At 44.4% G+C, this 17104-nt stretch overlaps 1 protein-coding gene across 10 annotated transcripts in view; it reads left to right on the top strand.

The window, feature by feature from the left end:
* Positions 1 to 17104, top strand: part of ADGRL3 (adhesion G protein-coupled receptor L3) — a 563586-nt gene that overhangs the window by 379699 nt on the left and 166783 nt on the right. For all 10 annotated transcript variants that reach the window (XM_079960222.1, XM_079960225.1, XM_079960216.1 and 7 more), the window contains one exon: positions 15759 to 16061. In XM_079960222.1, the coding sequence (XP_079816348.1) occupies positions 15759 to 16061 (303 nt within the window). The remainder of the gene's footprint in view (positions 1 to 15758; positions 16062 to 17104) is intronic.

Raw genomic sequence — 17104 nt, 5'->3', positions numbered from 1 at the left:
TTCCATAGAATTTAGATTGCAATACAGCAAAATACAATATAAAAAATAGAAGAAGAAATAAAAGTACAATTGGAAATCAATACGGGTATTTGTTGTGCCATCTCCCATCTTCAACCACAAATCCACAGACCACAGCTTGGGAACCCTTGGCCTACCATATCCATTAGTGACCTAAAACAGTGCAGTGAAGCTTTTCCAAGTAGACCTCTGATTTAAAAAGATATATATTACTAAGAGGAATAAGAACCTTAGCTGTCCTGCGAGTTTAGAAATTGCTTTGGCTTAAACTGTGAGATGATATTTTCTTTCAACGTTGCAAGCCCTAATGAGAGTATGTCCCATTTAACTCAACGAGACCTATTACTGCGTAGATATGCATTGGACTGCTCCGTTGTTCTTCTGAAATAACTACACATAAGCTACTATTAATGTATCAGCTGTCATTGCGATCATTTTGATAATTAGTATTTTATTTCACAGCCCCTGTGTCTTATCAGACACCTACTGGTAAATGTGGCAAAAAAAATAGTGATTAGTGATGCCATTAGCAACTGACAGGAGTAGTAGATGCCTCATCCATGAAAAGTGGTATTGATTTATTGGACAGGAGAATAAAAAATAACCGTTATAGCTATTTGAAAGCCAATTCTGAAGTCCCTGCCAGACATAAATTAGTAAATACTCATCCCCAGTGACTTCTAATTGTCAGTCAAGAGGGGAATGCAGAGTTGCTTGTGACTTTATGACAAGTTTTACTATTCTTAAGAACTCCACTGACTGAAACATAAGACTCTCGGCTTAATCAAGGTTGTACAGAAAATCTCTGAAGTTAATCCTTCAGTATTTCCTTAGAGGCCCAGAATCCAAAAGATGAATAGAAGGAATAGTTAATTAATCAGTCGCTGAAGCTACACAATCACCGAGGTCATAGTCACAGTGATATATTCACAAGCAGAAGCAGATTCTGCATACGGACCTGTGCAATGAGGCGCAGTGGGGTGTTACAAACAGGTAGTCAAATCTGTCAGTCCAGCTGGTTGAGAACTGTGTGATTTCTGATGGACTGGGCGTTGCTCACCTATTATGCCAGCACTTGGTCCCTGGTCTCCAGTACATTTCTAGACCCGTTTTTGATTTTTATGGTACCTGAACAATTGGAGATGGTTGTCATGGGCCAGAAATTGGCTTCACCTGCAGATCAGCAGCCTGAAGAAGCAGAAGGCAAAGTGACTCCAGCTGCTGCTGATCAGCCATCTTGCTCCTGATGAGAACCAGCTGGCTCTAGTTGGAGGAGGTGCTGGCCCTGAGGCACTTTCCATGATTTGGAATTTGTTGTTGTTGTTTAGTTGTTTAGTCGTGTCCGCCTCTTCGTGACCCCCTGGACCAGAGAACGCCAGGCACTCCTGTCTTCCACTGCCTCCTGCAGTTTGGTCAAACTCATGTTCATAGCTTGGAGAACACTGTCCAACCATCTCGTCCTCTGTCGTCCCCTTCTCCTTGTGTCTTTTCCAGGGAGTCTTCTCTTCTCATGAGGTGGCCAAAGTCTTGGAGCCTCAGCTTCACGATCTGTCCTTCCACTGAGCACTCAGGGCCGATTTCCTTCAGAATGGAGAGGTTTGATCTTCTTGCAGTCCATGGGACTCTCAAGAGTCTCCTCCAGCACCATAATTCAAAAGCATCAATTCTTTGGCGATCAGCCTTCTTGATGGTCCAGCTCTCACTTCCACACATCACTACTGGGAAAACCATGGCTTTAACTATACGGACCTTTGTTGGCAAGGTGATGTCTCTGCTTTTTAAGATGATGCTGTCAAGGTTTGTCTTCGCTTTTCTCCCAAGAAGCATGCTCCAGTATTAGAGTCACCTTTGAATGCCAGTTCCTGGGGAGAGTGCTGGTGCCCCATTGTTCTGCTTCTGGGTACCGCAGGGGCATCTCTGGGCGAACACTGTGAGAATAGGATGCTGGACTGGATTCACTTTTTGTCTGATCTTGCAGGCCTCTTATTACGTTCAGATATTTAACTTCAGAAGCATTCACCACAGCCGCATTATTGTCTGAATCAGATAGCATGAAGTGTGAATACAAAAAAAACTCCAGAAAAATGAGAAAAGCTTTGCCAGCTAGGGAGCACAAAGCAATGAACCGGACATCTGAAGCCCACCCTTCCTACAATCTGTCTCTAGATAACACTCCCGTTTTATTGGCATACTCCCATTTGTTCCCCCTTTCCACTGATTATCTCTTTATAACATCAGCTACTTTGCCTTTTTTCATATTATCTCCTTTCCACTTAATTTCTAAAGAATATTTAGCTTCGGGGCAGCAGTGTGTGACTAAAATGCTTTGCACTTTCTTTCTGTGCCGTTTCCGTCTAGTGTCAACATTCCCTAAAAGACATGTGAGTGTATTTACATGGAGTAGCTTCCAGCTCCTTGTGCAAATAAATGGAAGGAATATGCAAATGATTCCAGAAACTGATGGCAGAAGCAAATAGCAGTGTTTCGTTTGTGTTGTTGTTAAAAGTAAACACTAATGCGAAGTGCGCATTTTTTTTAGTCATGTTTGCATATAAATAGGAAAGTGTTGTGGAAAGCTTGCAATTTCTTTGGAATTTTAACTCCTAAAGCATGGGTAGGCAAACTAAGGCCCGAGGGCTGGATCCGGCCCATTCGCCTTCTAAATCCAGCCCACGGACGGTCCAGGAATCAGCGTGTTTTTACATGAGTAGAATGTGTGCTTTTATTTAAAATGCATCTCTGGGTTATTTGTGGGGCATAGGAATTCGTTCATTCTCCCCTCCAAAAAAAATTATAGTCCGGCCCCCCACAAGGTCTGAGGGACAGTGGACTGGCCCCCTTCTGAAAAAGCTTGCTGACCCCTTTCCTGAAGCATAGGACACGGAAACTTGACCTGCAGAGAGCTCATTGGTAGCAGAGTAAGCTTTAACCTTCACCAGCTGGTTCAAAACATGGGGCCTTTAGAGCCCACAGTTGGATTACAGGATTGGAGACCGAGACTAATATTTTGTAGACAAATGCCATCTCATTGGCCTCATTTAGTTTGCAGGAGAGAGGATTGGTCTGTCAGGGCTTCTGTTCATAAATTATCCACTGGCTGTTGTTTCAAGGACAACCATGTGTCCACATGTACATGTGTATAGTAGATCACACAAGTAAACCCAAATGTGCATAGGGGACTTTAACCAAAACCCACAGCAAAGAGATTTATTACAGGACAAGAAGATGGTGTCATTCAGTTTAGACCAGCATGTAGTTAGTTGAATCTATATGGTAAATGCAAATGAACCAGAATGCAGCTATTAGCTGTTCCTGGGCACAGGGGATGCCGCAACTATGCCTTAGAATGGAGCATGAGAGGCTGGGGGGGGGCATTGACTTTTGGCATCACACAAGGTCCCCCCCACTGACTGCTAGCACATTTGCAAAGATAAGCAGGTTCCAGTATGGTTTTAAATTGAATGAGGGGACTGCATGTTCCATTGGTGTAGCCAGGCTTTATGGGGGGGGGGGGGGGAGGCAGAACCAAGTTATATGTAACGCAGTTGGTCAGTTAAGTATTTTTATTTATTGACTTGATTTGGGGGAGCAGTTGAGATTCCTGCTTTGCTGGGGTATGGCTTAGATGAACCTCTGGGGTCCATTCAAAGTCTACAATTCTATGATTCTGTGTGATCTCTCCATGCATTGTAGCATTGTAGAAGGTGAGAGAAGACTGTGGGCTAATATAGTGTGGATCTGGACTAACTTCTGTGAAAGATAGCAGCCATTTTTGACCTTGTACAAATCTAGGAAGAGGACTAGAATGGCCTTGTGCTCTTCTCTACAAGGGATAGCTCTCCATCTGAAGGTGTCCTCTAGTTGAAGGCCCAGTTTGGTTAGCACCTAGATAGCAGGCTAATCATGCAGTTACAGGAGTCTTTTTGCCATAGTCTTTCCAGATGTGTATGTATACATATGAGTGAGAAACTGGATTTGTTTGTTTGTTCTTACTTTTTGCAAATTTGTGTGCTCGTTCCTCCTCTTTTTCCGGTGATGCCTAACTGGCCACCCTAGAGAAGGCAACCTACTTTGTTGTTTTAATTGTATGAAAGGGTACTTTCTCCAGAGCCAGCCCACCCATGTGATAAGGTGAGGCGACTGCATCAGACAGCAGGGTCCTAATGTAGATATTTATTTCCCTCTTGTTCCTGACATCAGTCCTCACTCCCTCCCTTCTCCTCTGGCAGTGGGATGCCATTTTGTGGTTCGCCTCTGGTGCCCAACTGTCTCAGGCCAGCCCTGAGTTTCTCTGACATTCGGTTATACACCTGAACAAGTTATCAAGCTCATCTGCTAATGTGATGGGGGAGCTGTATGCCCCTCTCCTCTGCTCTGCTTGCAGACCTCTAGAAGGAGTCTCCTTTTTCAGAACCTCCAAAAAAGGAGTTCAAATAGGATACAAACCTCAGGTGAGCGCCCCTTGTTCACCAGCATCTTCTTCAATGGATTTATCTTTTGTTCTTCGGCGGATTATTAAAATAATTAACTGATAATTAAATAGGAGCTCAATTCACTGGAGCTTCTTAAAACTCTTTATTCCGAGTCTCCGTCGTATAAGCAAAAAGGGTTTTGCATCAGACTTTGGTAGTATGCCATTTCATGAACCTCTCCCCAAGGAGCCTCGGCTAATTAAACAAATGATTGCAAAATACTCAAAATATCAGTCCCGTCGGCTTACGCTTTGGGCAGCTAAACTAAGCTGCCATTATCTATCCAAACAGAGTGTGCAGAGACATCAGCAGAAGCTGCTGTCATCTTGTGTTGTACAGATAAGAAATAAATTTAGGTGATAGGAACACAGGAAGACATTTTATACCAGTGGTTTTCAACCAGTGTGCCGTGGCACCCTAGGGTGCCTTGAATGATGCCCAAGGGTGCCATGGGCAACACTGGCCTCTGTCCCTCTTTCCTTCCCTCCCTCCTCTGATGCCCTCTTGCGTCTCTGCCTCCCAAAGGCTTGCACAGCTGTTTGCTGCAGCAGCCCTGGCTTCAAGCTCTGCAGGCGAATGATGCCTCTGGGGCTGGCCAAGGGGTGCTGGATTGCCAGGAGCCCCTGGACCAGAGCACACCAGGCCCTCCTGTCTTCCACTGCCTCCCTCATGCTGGTAGCTTCGAGAACACTGTCCCACCATCTCGTCCTCTGTCGTCCCCTTCTCCTTGTGCCCTCCATCTTTCCCAACACCAGGGTCTTTTCCAGGGAGTCTTCTCTTCTCATGAGGTGGCCAAAGTCTTGGAGCCTCAGCTTCAGGATGGTCCTTCCAGTGAGCACTCAGGGCTGATTTCCTTCAGAATGGATCGGTTTGATCTTCTTGCAGTCCATGGGACTCTCAAGAGTCTCCTCCAGCACCAAGGAGCTGAGATAGCCTTGGAGTAAGCAAGCAAGCGAGCCCAGCCAGCCAGTCCACCAGCCCTTGCTGTTGGGAATGGGCAGACAAGTCCCAGGCCTCTGCAGGGCAGTGTGAGGAGGCACCAGGGGCAGCAGCAGTGGCTGCTTAGAGGACTAACAAGGAGAGGGGAGATGAGAGGAGGCTGAAGGAAAAAGGGTGAGAGGCTGCCAGCTCTGCAGGCAAGGGGTGACATAACTGAGCTCCTGAGGCCCACAGGGGTGCCCCAGAAAGAATGTAGTTGGTCAAGGGAGCGCCGTGGACTCAAAAAGGCTGAAAACTTCTGCTTTATACCAGTGGTCCATTTAGCTCAATGTTGTCCATTTTGACTGGCAGTGGTTTAAGACAGTCCTATTTCCCAGCCCTGCTTGGAGATGCCAGGGTGGGCATTTTTGCATGTGTCCTACTACTGAGCCATGGCCATTTCATTAGCTATGCTCTCCTCCCGCATGTTGTTGTTGGCATCCATCTGTCTCAAGAGACAATGGAGTGCACCTCCGGGGGCAAAGTCAAACCACTGGATAGTCACAGCGCCTGCTGTGGCTGCAGAGACTGTCAACTTGCAACTACTGCCTCCTGCATTGCTTTTGCTGCATCAGCAGCACCAAAGTGACTTCCCGTGGGCAGTGTGTCTGGAGATCCTGGGCTGCGCAGAAGACAAGACCCCCCTCTGGGCCTCTCTGATGCGGTCTAAAGAAAAACAGATCAATAGTTTTGGCACCAGCTTGGCTGCAGAAGTTGCCCGAAGGAGGCATACAAGGCGTCGTCCAACTGCCTTAGGGGCTCCAGTCTGGATTTGTGTAGGGTTTACTCCTTAGCCTTTTCTTCTCCCGAAGATGTCCCACAAGGCAGCCAGGGTTCTCGTCCTACAACAGGACCAGAATTGGTCGCATTCTGCTCCATAAGCAACAGCTCTGAGCAATCACCAGCAAATCACTGGGAAGGCGTTTTAGCAGAGCCCTAATTATGTTTGTCATTGTTGTTCCCAGTTTGCACCTAGGGAAAACTTTGTCTGACATCATTCTGCTGTGCAAGGCTGCTATCATCTGCTCCTTTGAAAAGGGATGCGCGATGGCAACAAAGACACTGACGTTCCCCAGAAGTTTGGGATGCCATGGGATTGTTTTATACAGCTTTTACTAGAGAGGCCTTAGAAGCAAGCCATAGAGCAGTTAATATACTTGTTGGGGTTTAGAAAGAATTAGACAAATTCATGGCAAATAATTCTATCAATAGTTACTAGCCACGATCAATAACTATGGTTTGTGAGAAATGATAGGAGAGACCATTGTTTTATGCACTGCTTGTGAGGTTTCCAGAGGCAGCTAGCAGGTTCCTGTTAGGAACAAAATTTCTGAGCTTACATGACTCTCTTTTTCATCTAGTGAAGGAAAATCCTTATGCACTTTATGCATTTCCAGATACAAGGCTGTAGGAAAACCCCTTCCAAGCCTGTAAAGGAGCAATTGGTGAGAGAACACAGCCTGTCCACCTGACCTCCCCTAGAGGAAATGTCCTTAATCCTCTTTTCAGAAGTGATACCTGTTTATATCCAATTCCCTTTTCTTTTATTTCAGAGTAAGGAGTGGGCGTGGGGGCAGAGAATAAAATCATTTCTCAATAGGCCATGATTGAAGCACCATTTAAAAACATTTCATCATCTCATAACATCCCTTTGGAAACTCAACGAGTTGCTTTTCAATAGTAAAGAGTTTTTCCATTTTGCTTCTGGGAAGGCTATTGCAGTATTGGAAGGTAAACGGCGTTTCCATGCGCTGCTCTGGTTTGCCAGAAGCGGCTTAGTCACGCTGGCCACATGACCCGGAAGCTGTACGCCGGCTCCCTTGGCCAGGAAAGCGAGATGAGCGCCGCAACCCCAGAGTTGGTCACGACTGGACCTAACAGTCAGGGGTCCCTTTACCTTTACCTTTATTTCTCTAATACAGTGGTACCTTGGGTTAAGAACTTAATTCGTTCCGGAGGTCCGTTCTTAACCTGAAACTGTTCTTAACCTGAAGCACCACTTTAGCTAATGGGGCCTCCTGCTGCTGCTGCGCCGCCACTGCACAATTTCTGTTCTCATCCTGAAGCAAAGTTCTTAACCCGAGATACTATTTCTGGGTTAGCGGAGTCTGTAACCTGAAGCGTATGTAACCCGAGGTAAAACTGTAGTTAGAATTTTTTCCTGATCTCTTCTGTAATGATATAATGGGAACTTGAACCTACAATCACCTTTTAGGTAAAACTCATTTTAAGTAAAACATAAGTAAAATTCCCATCTCCACTAGCCCCTTTAATATTATCTGGTGTGCTCAGTTAACTACCCTAAGCCTCCTTTTTGCTGAGATTTCCTGTGTGAAGTCGTGCCTGCTGCTCTGTTGAGAACTTTCTCTGTGTACAAGAGTGTCTGCTTGAAGACTAAAACTCAACCTAGCACTCAAAAATGATTTGTTGCATCAAAGTAATGAAATTCCATATTAACTATAAGAAGCATCTTTCTCTGATCATCCGACAGATCATCTTGTGTTACATCAGAACTGTGAGTTCTGCTCCTGTCTTGTATATGCTTAAATTTAACTTAAGCTTAGAGCGACCATTAACAGAACAGATTTCAATGCAACCTGAATGGACATCTGTTTCTCCAGTCACATAAGAATGTAGAAATAGTCATCTGCTTTCCATTGGCACATTGAAATTCTGAGCATAGCTCTTGGAGATTAAGCTGCCATGGTTTGGAGCCAGAAACAGGGCAGGCACTCGCTCTATAAGATGCACCAGACCACAAGACGCACCTAGTTTTTAGAGGAGGAAAACAAGAAAAAAAATATTCTGAATCTCAGAAGCCAGAACATCAAAAGGTGAAAAGCAGTGAAAGCAGCAATCCCTTTTGCTGTTCTGGCTTCTGGGATAGCTGCACAGCCTGCATTCGCTCCATAAGACGCACACACATTTCCCCTTACTTTTTAGGAGGGGAAAAGTGAGTCTTATAGAGCAAAAAGTACGTTAATGGTCTCGGGACTAAACTTGATGGTAAATAATTGATTTAATGTAATTTTATATATGTTTTCGATGGTAAGTAGCAGCCTCAGGGACTAACCAGGAGTGAGAAAGCAGCAGGAAGCAAGTGGAGTTTACCCCCCACGCCCACCCCAGCCCTGACTAAAATTCCCTTGCTTTGGGATATATAGACACAGTAATGGACTGCTACCATTCTTTTTGCCTTTCACATATCACTAGAATTTGGGTCACTCAGTGAAATTGGTTGGCAGTAGACTCAAGACATACTCCAGAAAATACTGCCAACCAATGCAAAATTAATATGGAATTTGCTGTCACAAGACGTGATTGTGGCCACTGGGTTGGTGGCTTTAGGCAGGATTAGACACTTTGGCACTGCTGGAGTTCCTAGTGCTTCAAACCTTGGCAAAGGAGCCAGACTTTTAGCAGTAATTGCACTAACTTTGCCGGACATCTCGTGTAGGTTGCAAGTGCAGAGGCAGAATGCAAACATGGGTTTTGCCGTGCTTTGAATTTGCTTGCTCTATAGTTTTTCGCTCGCTTTCCTGCCGCAAATCTTTGTATTTTTGTTGGAGATTTCCGCAGAGGACTTGCAACTTGAGCTTTGCCTTCTGCAGCCAGGCTTTGGGTTCTTCTCAGACTTACCTTGGCTGGATTGAAATGATTGAGACTTTTACCAAGCGTGTGACTAGATTTTAACACCAAGTGCTCTTTTGTGCAATACATGTTTGTTTCCTCAGTAAATGGTGTTCTCATAATCTCATCTGCCATATTTCCAGAGTTGTGTAGGACAGTTGGGCCCATCAGAAACTGAAAGGCTGTTGTTTTGACTTCCCTGATTTCTCTTCACGGGGGCAAAATATGTGCATGCTTAGCTACCACATGAACTTTTGGTACATACACAAAACTCCTCCATGCAATCAGAACAGACGTACATTCCACTTTAGTGGATGTTTCGTGCATCTTTTCTTCCTTGAGAGACCGTTTCATCATTTACAACAAACAGATCATTCTCAAATATCTAAATCCAAATAGCAAAAGCATCTGGAAACTCACCTGGGGTTTGAAGTAAAGCTGCAGGTGGACCTTGAAGCAAATAGGCTACCTTCATTGCCAGAATGTTGTGTCATGCGAGTAAGCCACTTGCAAAGACCAAAAAAAAGGGTTGCTTTTATAGGCAAATGTGCGTAATTGCTAACTCATTCTACGCCAAATATGAAAATTTCCATCTTACAACCTGTGATGTTAGACCAGGGTTTCCCAAGCTTGGGTCTCCAGCTGTTTTTAGACTACAGTTCCTATCGTCCCTGACCACTAGTCCTGCTTGCTAGGGATGATGGGAGTTGTAGTCCAAAAACAGGTTTGGGAAACCCTGCGTTAGACTATAGGTGTTACAAATACGGAAAGGTAAGCACATGATGGGATGGAGGGAAGAGAACACTAAATCCCCCTGTTCCAACATTGTTTCCACTGCCTCCCAACTTGTGGAAGGCAATTAACTAAAGTGGGTAACTCATGATTTTCCTTTTGGACATTTTGGAGCCCGGGGAAATCAAAGATCCAAAATTCTCAAGCCTATAGGAGTACAGCAGGAGCAGAAACAGTCACCTTTGATTATGCATAGGGTGATGGGAATGGTCCCTGTGCATGCTCTCTTCTCCTTGAATGTTTATCTAAGCCCTATGATGATTGTCTAAACAGGAGTTATGTGTAAATAACCATATATGATATGATACAGAGAGCAACCTTATGCACGCACGTACACAGACTAAACACATGTTGAATCTAACATGTGAACATCCCCAAGATTTAGAGATTCAGGAAGCAGCTAGTCATTCAAGGAGGGTTGCCATCTGGTGAGAAACCAATTATCTTTGTTAATCTGAGCTAGCAGAAACTCTAGACTAAGAGCAAAGGCTAACAATTGCATTGTGAAACCAGATTTTTGGCAGCCAAAATCCTTAGTTTACTTTAGCATCAGGAAGATAGAGAGAGAGAGAAAGAAAACATTTCAGTTTTTAAAAAACTGAGTAAAGGTGTCTGTTAAAAAGGAAGGGCAAAATCTGGTTTCACGAAGTAATTGTAAGCCAATTAAACTAAAAACTAACTCCTCACTATATTCTTCTAAAACTCATTGAGCATTTGCTTAAGAAAGGCTCCTTCAGCTGTAAAGAAACATTTGTATTTCTAATAATTATTATTATTATTTATTATATTTGTATACCACCTTTCATCCATAGATCTCAGGGTGGTTTTTGTTGTTGTTTAGTCGTTTAGTCGTGTCCGCCTCTTCATGACCCCCTGGACCAGAGAATGCCAGGCACTTTTGTCTTCCACTGCTTCCCGCAGTTTGGTCAAACTCATGCTGGTAGCTTCGAGAACACTGTCCCACCATCTCGTCCTCCATCGTCCCCTTCTCCTTGTGCCCTCCATCTTTCCCAACATCAGGGTCTTTTCCAGGGAGTCTTCTCTTCTCATGAGGTGGCCAAAGTGTTGGAGCCTCAGCTTCAGGATCTGTCCTTCCAGTGAGCACTCAGGGCTGATTTCCTTAAGAATGGAGAGGTTTGATCTTCTTGCAGTCCATGGGACTCTCAAGAGTCTCCTCCAGCACCATAATTCAAAAGCATCAATTCTTCGGTGATCAGCCTTCTTTATGGTCCAGCTCTCACTTCCATACATCACTACTGGGAAAACCATAGCTTTAACCATACTGACCTTTGTTCACACAGTAAGCTTTAATCTTCTAAGGTTTACAACTGCCCTTCTGAACTGCAACGTTCATCAAAGAAAGGGGTAGAAATGTTCAGACCTGCCGTTCATGATTCATTTTTAACATTGCAAATTCCAACCTAAACAGTCAGGGATTAAACATCTGGTTTTCCCCAAGAGTGCATATACCTCTCTCTCATTCCTTAGTGCTCCGTTTTGGCACTCAACTACTTGGGTTGTTTAATGTTTATATTGCTTACTAGAATAAAATGCCTTTAAGTGGTTTACAATATTAATTAAAAATGCTAATAAAAACAAACATTAAAATCAAATTGCATAAAACATGTGCATATATAAAATAAAAAACTGCAATTTGGAAACATTTTTACTTACTAAAACAGCATGTCCAAATTACATGCCTTGCTGCAACAAAAAAGGCACTGAAAACAACACAGTGAAGGTTCCTGCCTAATGTCAATGCACAGGGAGTTCCAGAGCATATGTTCTGCCACACTGAAAGGTCAATTTCTTGAAAGTGCAAAGCAAACATTATGCAGTACTTGCAAAAGTTCCAATTCCACACATCTAAGTGGTTGAGTGGGCAGGTACTGATAGTGGTATCAGAAAGAGTAATATCTTGGATCGCTTATTCCTTGTCATCCCAGATCTTATGTGTATAATTACTCTAATGCTTTAGAAAAGTATTGCTGCATAATACTGCAAGGAATATTGTTTTCTCTTTAAGCAGTTCCTAACCAAATCCTCTTTGTCTGCAAGGTAGGACAAACAAACAGCTGTTGGCAGAGATTTTGTGATTCTTGTGGCCAGTCACATGAGTGGCCTTGCAGCTCCTAGGATACGCTTGGACTTTGCGTGGGTTGTTTATCATGCTGTGGGAAAGAGTAGAAGCCAGGAAATACAGGAATATTGTGTCCAGTTCTGGGCACCACAATTTAGGAAGGATATTGACAAGCTAGAATATGTGCAGAGGAGGGCAGCCAAGATGATCAAGGGTCTGGAAGCCAAGACTTATGAGGAATGGTTGAAGGAGCTGGGTACAGTGGTGCCCCGCAAGACGAACGCCTCGCAAGACGAAAAACTCGCTCGACGAAAGGGTTTTCCGTTTTTCGAGGTGCTTCGCAAGACGAATTTCCCTATGGGCTTGCTTCGCAAGATGAAAACGTCTTGCGGGTTTGCTTCCTTTTTCGTAAAACCGTTAATACCCGGGGAATCCGCACTCCACAAGATGAAAAAATCGCAAGACGAAGCAACTTGCGGAACGAATTAATTTCGTCTTGCGAGGCACCACTGTATATTCAGCCTGGAGACTGAGAGGAGATATGACAGCCATCTTCAAATATCTCAAGGACTGTCACATTGGAGAAGGAACAAGCTTGTTTTCTCCTACTCTTGAGGGAAGGGCTCGAACCAATGGCTTCAGGTTATAAGAAAGAAGATTCCGACTAAACATTAGGAAAAACTTTTTGACAGTAAGAGCTCGGGAGGTGGTGAGCTCTCCTTCCTTGGAGGTTTTTAAGCAGAGGTTGGTTCTCCATCTGTGATGGATGCTTTAGCTGAGATTCCTGCAGGGAGTTGGACTAGGGACTCTGAGGTCCTTCCAACTCTACAGTTCTATGAAATGGCATCTTCAGAAGGTGGATGGAGGAGTTCCTTGTTTCCTCGGTGCCTATACAAGGAGAGTGGATTATGACCTAAACCACCTGGTGCTGTTGGTAGTGGCAGTCCAGAACATCTGGAGAGCACCAGGGTGGTGATGGCTGGCTTTAACCAATCCTGATGAAAGCTTACAGTCTGATATACAAATGAATATAGAGGCCTGCTTCATAGCAGATTTATGTGACCACATCCTTTCTACACTTCCAGTATCGTTTAAATTGCAGAGAGGTTTTGCAAATGTTGTTGCAACACAAAAGCATTTCTTAGAATTACCAAGAAAGAAGAAAAGGGAAAACAAACTGCCCAACGTAAGAGGGCATGCTATCTTTTGGAGTGGCACAGACACATTTTTAGGAGACTGGTGAATATAACTAAATTTTATGTGACAGCCAATTTTCTGTGCACAATCCCCAATGCACAAATATTCTTTTTTTCACTTTGAAATATTGAATCAGCATGTTGGTCATTTGATTAGGTTGGTGCTTTTGGTTGCTGAGTTTATCTCTGAATATATATCCCATTGTAGGAAGGAATGGTAAGAAATTGAATCAGAGTGTTCTGCTGAAAATCCTAGAAATGCTTTTTATTAAAACCGTTTAGCTCCATCAAAATCACAAAATAATTTTCTGAAACAGAAGTTATATAAGTAACATTTTACTTAAGTCTTTAAATTGTTTTAAAAAGTCCCCCTGAATCTGTTTTAATAAACGTATTTACTAATTTGCCATGCTTAGTTATGTTAATGATTTAACTTTAGATCCAAACCATTAATATAGCTAAGCATGGTAAAATTGTGATAATATTGTAAGGATAATGAAATGTCCCATGTAGTATCCGGAACTGCCCAGGCTGCTCTATCCTGAATTTAACTGTTTGCTTTTGACCTGGCTGACAGATTTGTATTCTGTACTGTATAGAATGTCAAATAAGTTTGCTCAGGTTGGCATTTAATCATAGTTGCAGCCAGAGTGAAAAACCATTTATATGTAAATGAATCAGATGCCTTGTTCTTTTCTAACTAACCAATTAAGCTGGTTTTAAATCACATAAATGAGTAAGTGAAATTTAAAGCACGTGCCGTTAGTATGATCATGTATCTTGTGGTCTTCATAAAATTGATTTTTGAGTTATGCTTCAAGCCATTTTTTTTTCTTTAATGAAACTAATCTACTATCCCGCACAGATTTTGTACATTCCTTAAGGCTCTGGTAATCATTTTATGGTGGTTGTAGCAGGGGCTCGCTCGTTCCCACTGTGTTGCTCCCTAGATTGGCATATTGATCAATGTAGTTGAATTCCATTGATCTGAACCCAACAACCCCCCTTGTCTAAATCAGGATACCTTATATAAAGTGGCAACAGATGCCTGTCCAACTTCGTATTTAAAATCTATAGGGAAGGTGATGGCAACACTGCCCTGAGCAACATCTGACAAGACAGTGAGTCTCAACAGCAGGGAAAGGTTCCGATCATGGCAGAGGTGGAGAGCCTACAGCCCTCCATCAGCCTCAGTCAACATGGCAAATTGTCAGGGATGATGTGAGCTGTAGTCTGGGAACATCTGGAGGACTACAGATTCTCTCCACTGCTATAAATGCTGCAGGATTTTCCACCCTAAAGTGTGGATCGTGTGTCTCCAAATGCAAAATGAAGTGGTGCGTGCCAGTAGATCAGCCTTTCTCAACCTGTGGGTCCCCAGATGTTGTTGGACCACAACTCCCATCACCCCTAGCTAACAAGGCCAAAGCTCAGGGATGATGGGAGTTGTAGTCCAACAACATCTGGGGACCCACAGGTTGAGAACTACTGCAGTAGATGGTGTCTGCTGAAGTTCATATGCATGGAATAAGGAACATAACTCCGGCTTCTCTTCAGATCCCCCTGGAAGTTCTGCTTGTTGCTCATGATAAGGAACAGGCCATTTGTTCTGACTGGAAGGTCCCTAGGATTTGCTACGAGGCAAGAAAGGGGGCACAAATGTCACTTGAGTGGTTCTGTCCTTCACAAGTGTAGGGGAAGTATTCTGTGTGAGTACGCCAGCATTCACTGAATCTCTGCCAAGACAAGTAGGAATGGGCAGTATCTGGTTTACATCATTGCGATATATCACTAGCTAAACATCACGTTATAGCAATAGATCACAATATCTGAAATAAGGCTGGCTTCTCATTTTTCCCCACAACATGATTTTTGCCGGCGCCTGCTCTTGTGATTCACTGCTCCTTGCATGAGGTAGGGAAGAGCTGAGCTAGAAAAGTTAACAAGGGCTGCAGGAATCAAGAGAAGCATTGTCTGGCTTCACAGTTTTCCCCACATAGTAATTTTTGCATGTTGTCTTTGTCCATGGAGTTTTCTCGGCAGGGATACTGGAGTGGCTTGCCAGTTCCTGCTCCAGGTGGATCACATTTGGTCAAAACTCTCCACTATGACCTGTCCATCTTGGGTGGCCCTGCACGGCATAGCTCATAGCTTCTCTGAGTTATTCAAGCCCCTTTTCCTCAGCAAGTCAGTGATCCATGAAGGGATCACTTTAGCATGAGTTTGACCAAACATGACCAAACATGACCAGCATGAGTTTGACCAAACTGCGGGAGGCAGTGGAAGACAGGAGTGCCTGGTGTGCTCTGGTCCAGGGGGTCACGAAGAGTCGGACACAACTAAACGACTAAACAACTAAACAACAACAAATTTTTGCATAGCATACACACACACACAATTCGCAATATATTTCCAGGTCAAAAAATATGAAACCGATATCGCAATATGGACTTCAAACTAGACATAGGCCCTGGGCTTACTTCACATGTTACACATAGTCTCCATATAGAAGCACTTTTAACAAGAGGTTGTTAGATCCCTAAGAAGCTGTCATTCCCTCCCTCTTAACTTGTTTTTGCTTTTCGTTGGCAGCATCAACGGCTGGAGCCACAGGTTTGGGTGGGACTACCACAAGCACCACTCCCCGACTGACTACCAGCAGCACTGCACGGACCACCACTGCGGCAGCTTTGGGCAGGAGGAACAAGAGCACAACGACACCTTCCCCGGGTTTGGAGGCCCCCAATGAAATGACGACACACCTGCCGCCTGCGGCTTCCCAGCTGCCTGCAATAGGGGCAGAGAGCTGCGAGACGGTGGAAGCCCGTGAGATCACATGGTTCAAGACCCGGCAAGGACAAGTGGCCAAGCAGCCGTGCCCCAGGGGCACCGTAGGTGAGCTCATAAAACAAAGTTACTTCTCTGCCATGCTAAGCCAGCCGTCCAAGTTTTGTTTAATCAGTGTCCTGTTCGTCCTTTGCCTGTGTTCCTTGGCTTTCCGCAAACTGTTGTTGAGAATGTGGTATTATAAATGGCAACAGGGGCAGAACGGTCCATTGTATACTTCTGGGGGAAAAACACCTGGCCTTCCCACCTGTCCTTCTGCTGGATCTCTCAGCGGCCTTTGACACCATCGACCATAACATCCTTCTGGACCGTCTTGAGGGGCTGGGAGCTGGGGGCACTGTCATACAGTGGTTCCGCTCCTTCCTCCTGGGCCGTGTCCAGAAAGTGGTGGTGGGGGGTGAGTGTTCAGACCCCTGGGCTCTCACTTGTGGGGTGCCTCAGGGTTCCGTCCTCTCCCCCATGCTTTTTAATATCTATATGAAGCCGCTGGGAGAGATCAGGGGGTTTGGGCTGGATGTTCATCAGTATGCAGATGATACCCAGCACTACCTCTCTTTCAAATCAGAACCAGTGAAGGCAGTGAAGGTCCTGTGTGAGTGTCTGGAGGCGGTTGGGGGATGGATGGCAGCTAACAGATTGAGGTTGAATCCTGACAAGACAGAAGTACTGTTTTTGGGGGACAGGGGGCGGGCGGGTGTGGAGGACTCCCTGGTCCTGAATGGGGTCACTGTGCCCCTGAAGGACCAGGTGCGCAGCCTGGGAGTCATTTTAGACTCACAGCTGTCCAGTTTTTGCAAACACTTATTTTTCCATATCTGAATCTCTGAAGCACCCTGATTGCTTTGGCGGCCCATTCTTCATTTTAGGGTGATCCAGAGATCCCACTTCTGCTCAAATAAGCCCCAAAACTCTGTAAAGTGGACTATTTCAGTTCAGGATTTGGGCAAACTCACTGCACAGACTACTTCATGCATTAGAAGACTTTTACCACCCAGAAATTAATCTTTACATTGGAAAAAAATTCTTTTGAAACAACTGACTGATCAGTACTTCAAGGGGCAGGTAAAATGTATGGTGTCTCATCATATCTT

Source organism: Podarcis cretensis (assembly GCF_951804945.1).
Source record: "Podarcis cretensis genome assembly, chromosome: 17".
NCBI lineage: Eukaryota > Metazoa > Chordata > Lepidosauria > Squamata > Lacertidae > Podarcis > Podarcis cretensis.
Note: the sequence above shows the minus strand (reverse complement) of the source record. Positions and strands in the feature narration are given on the sequence as shown.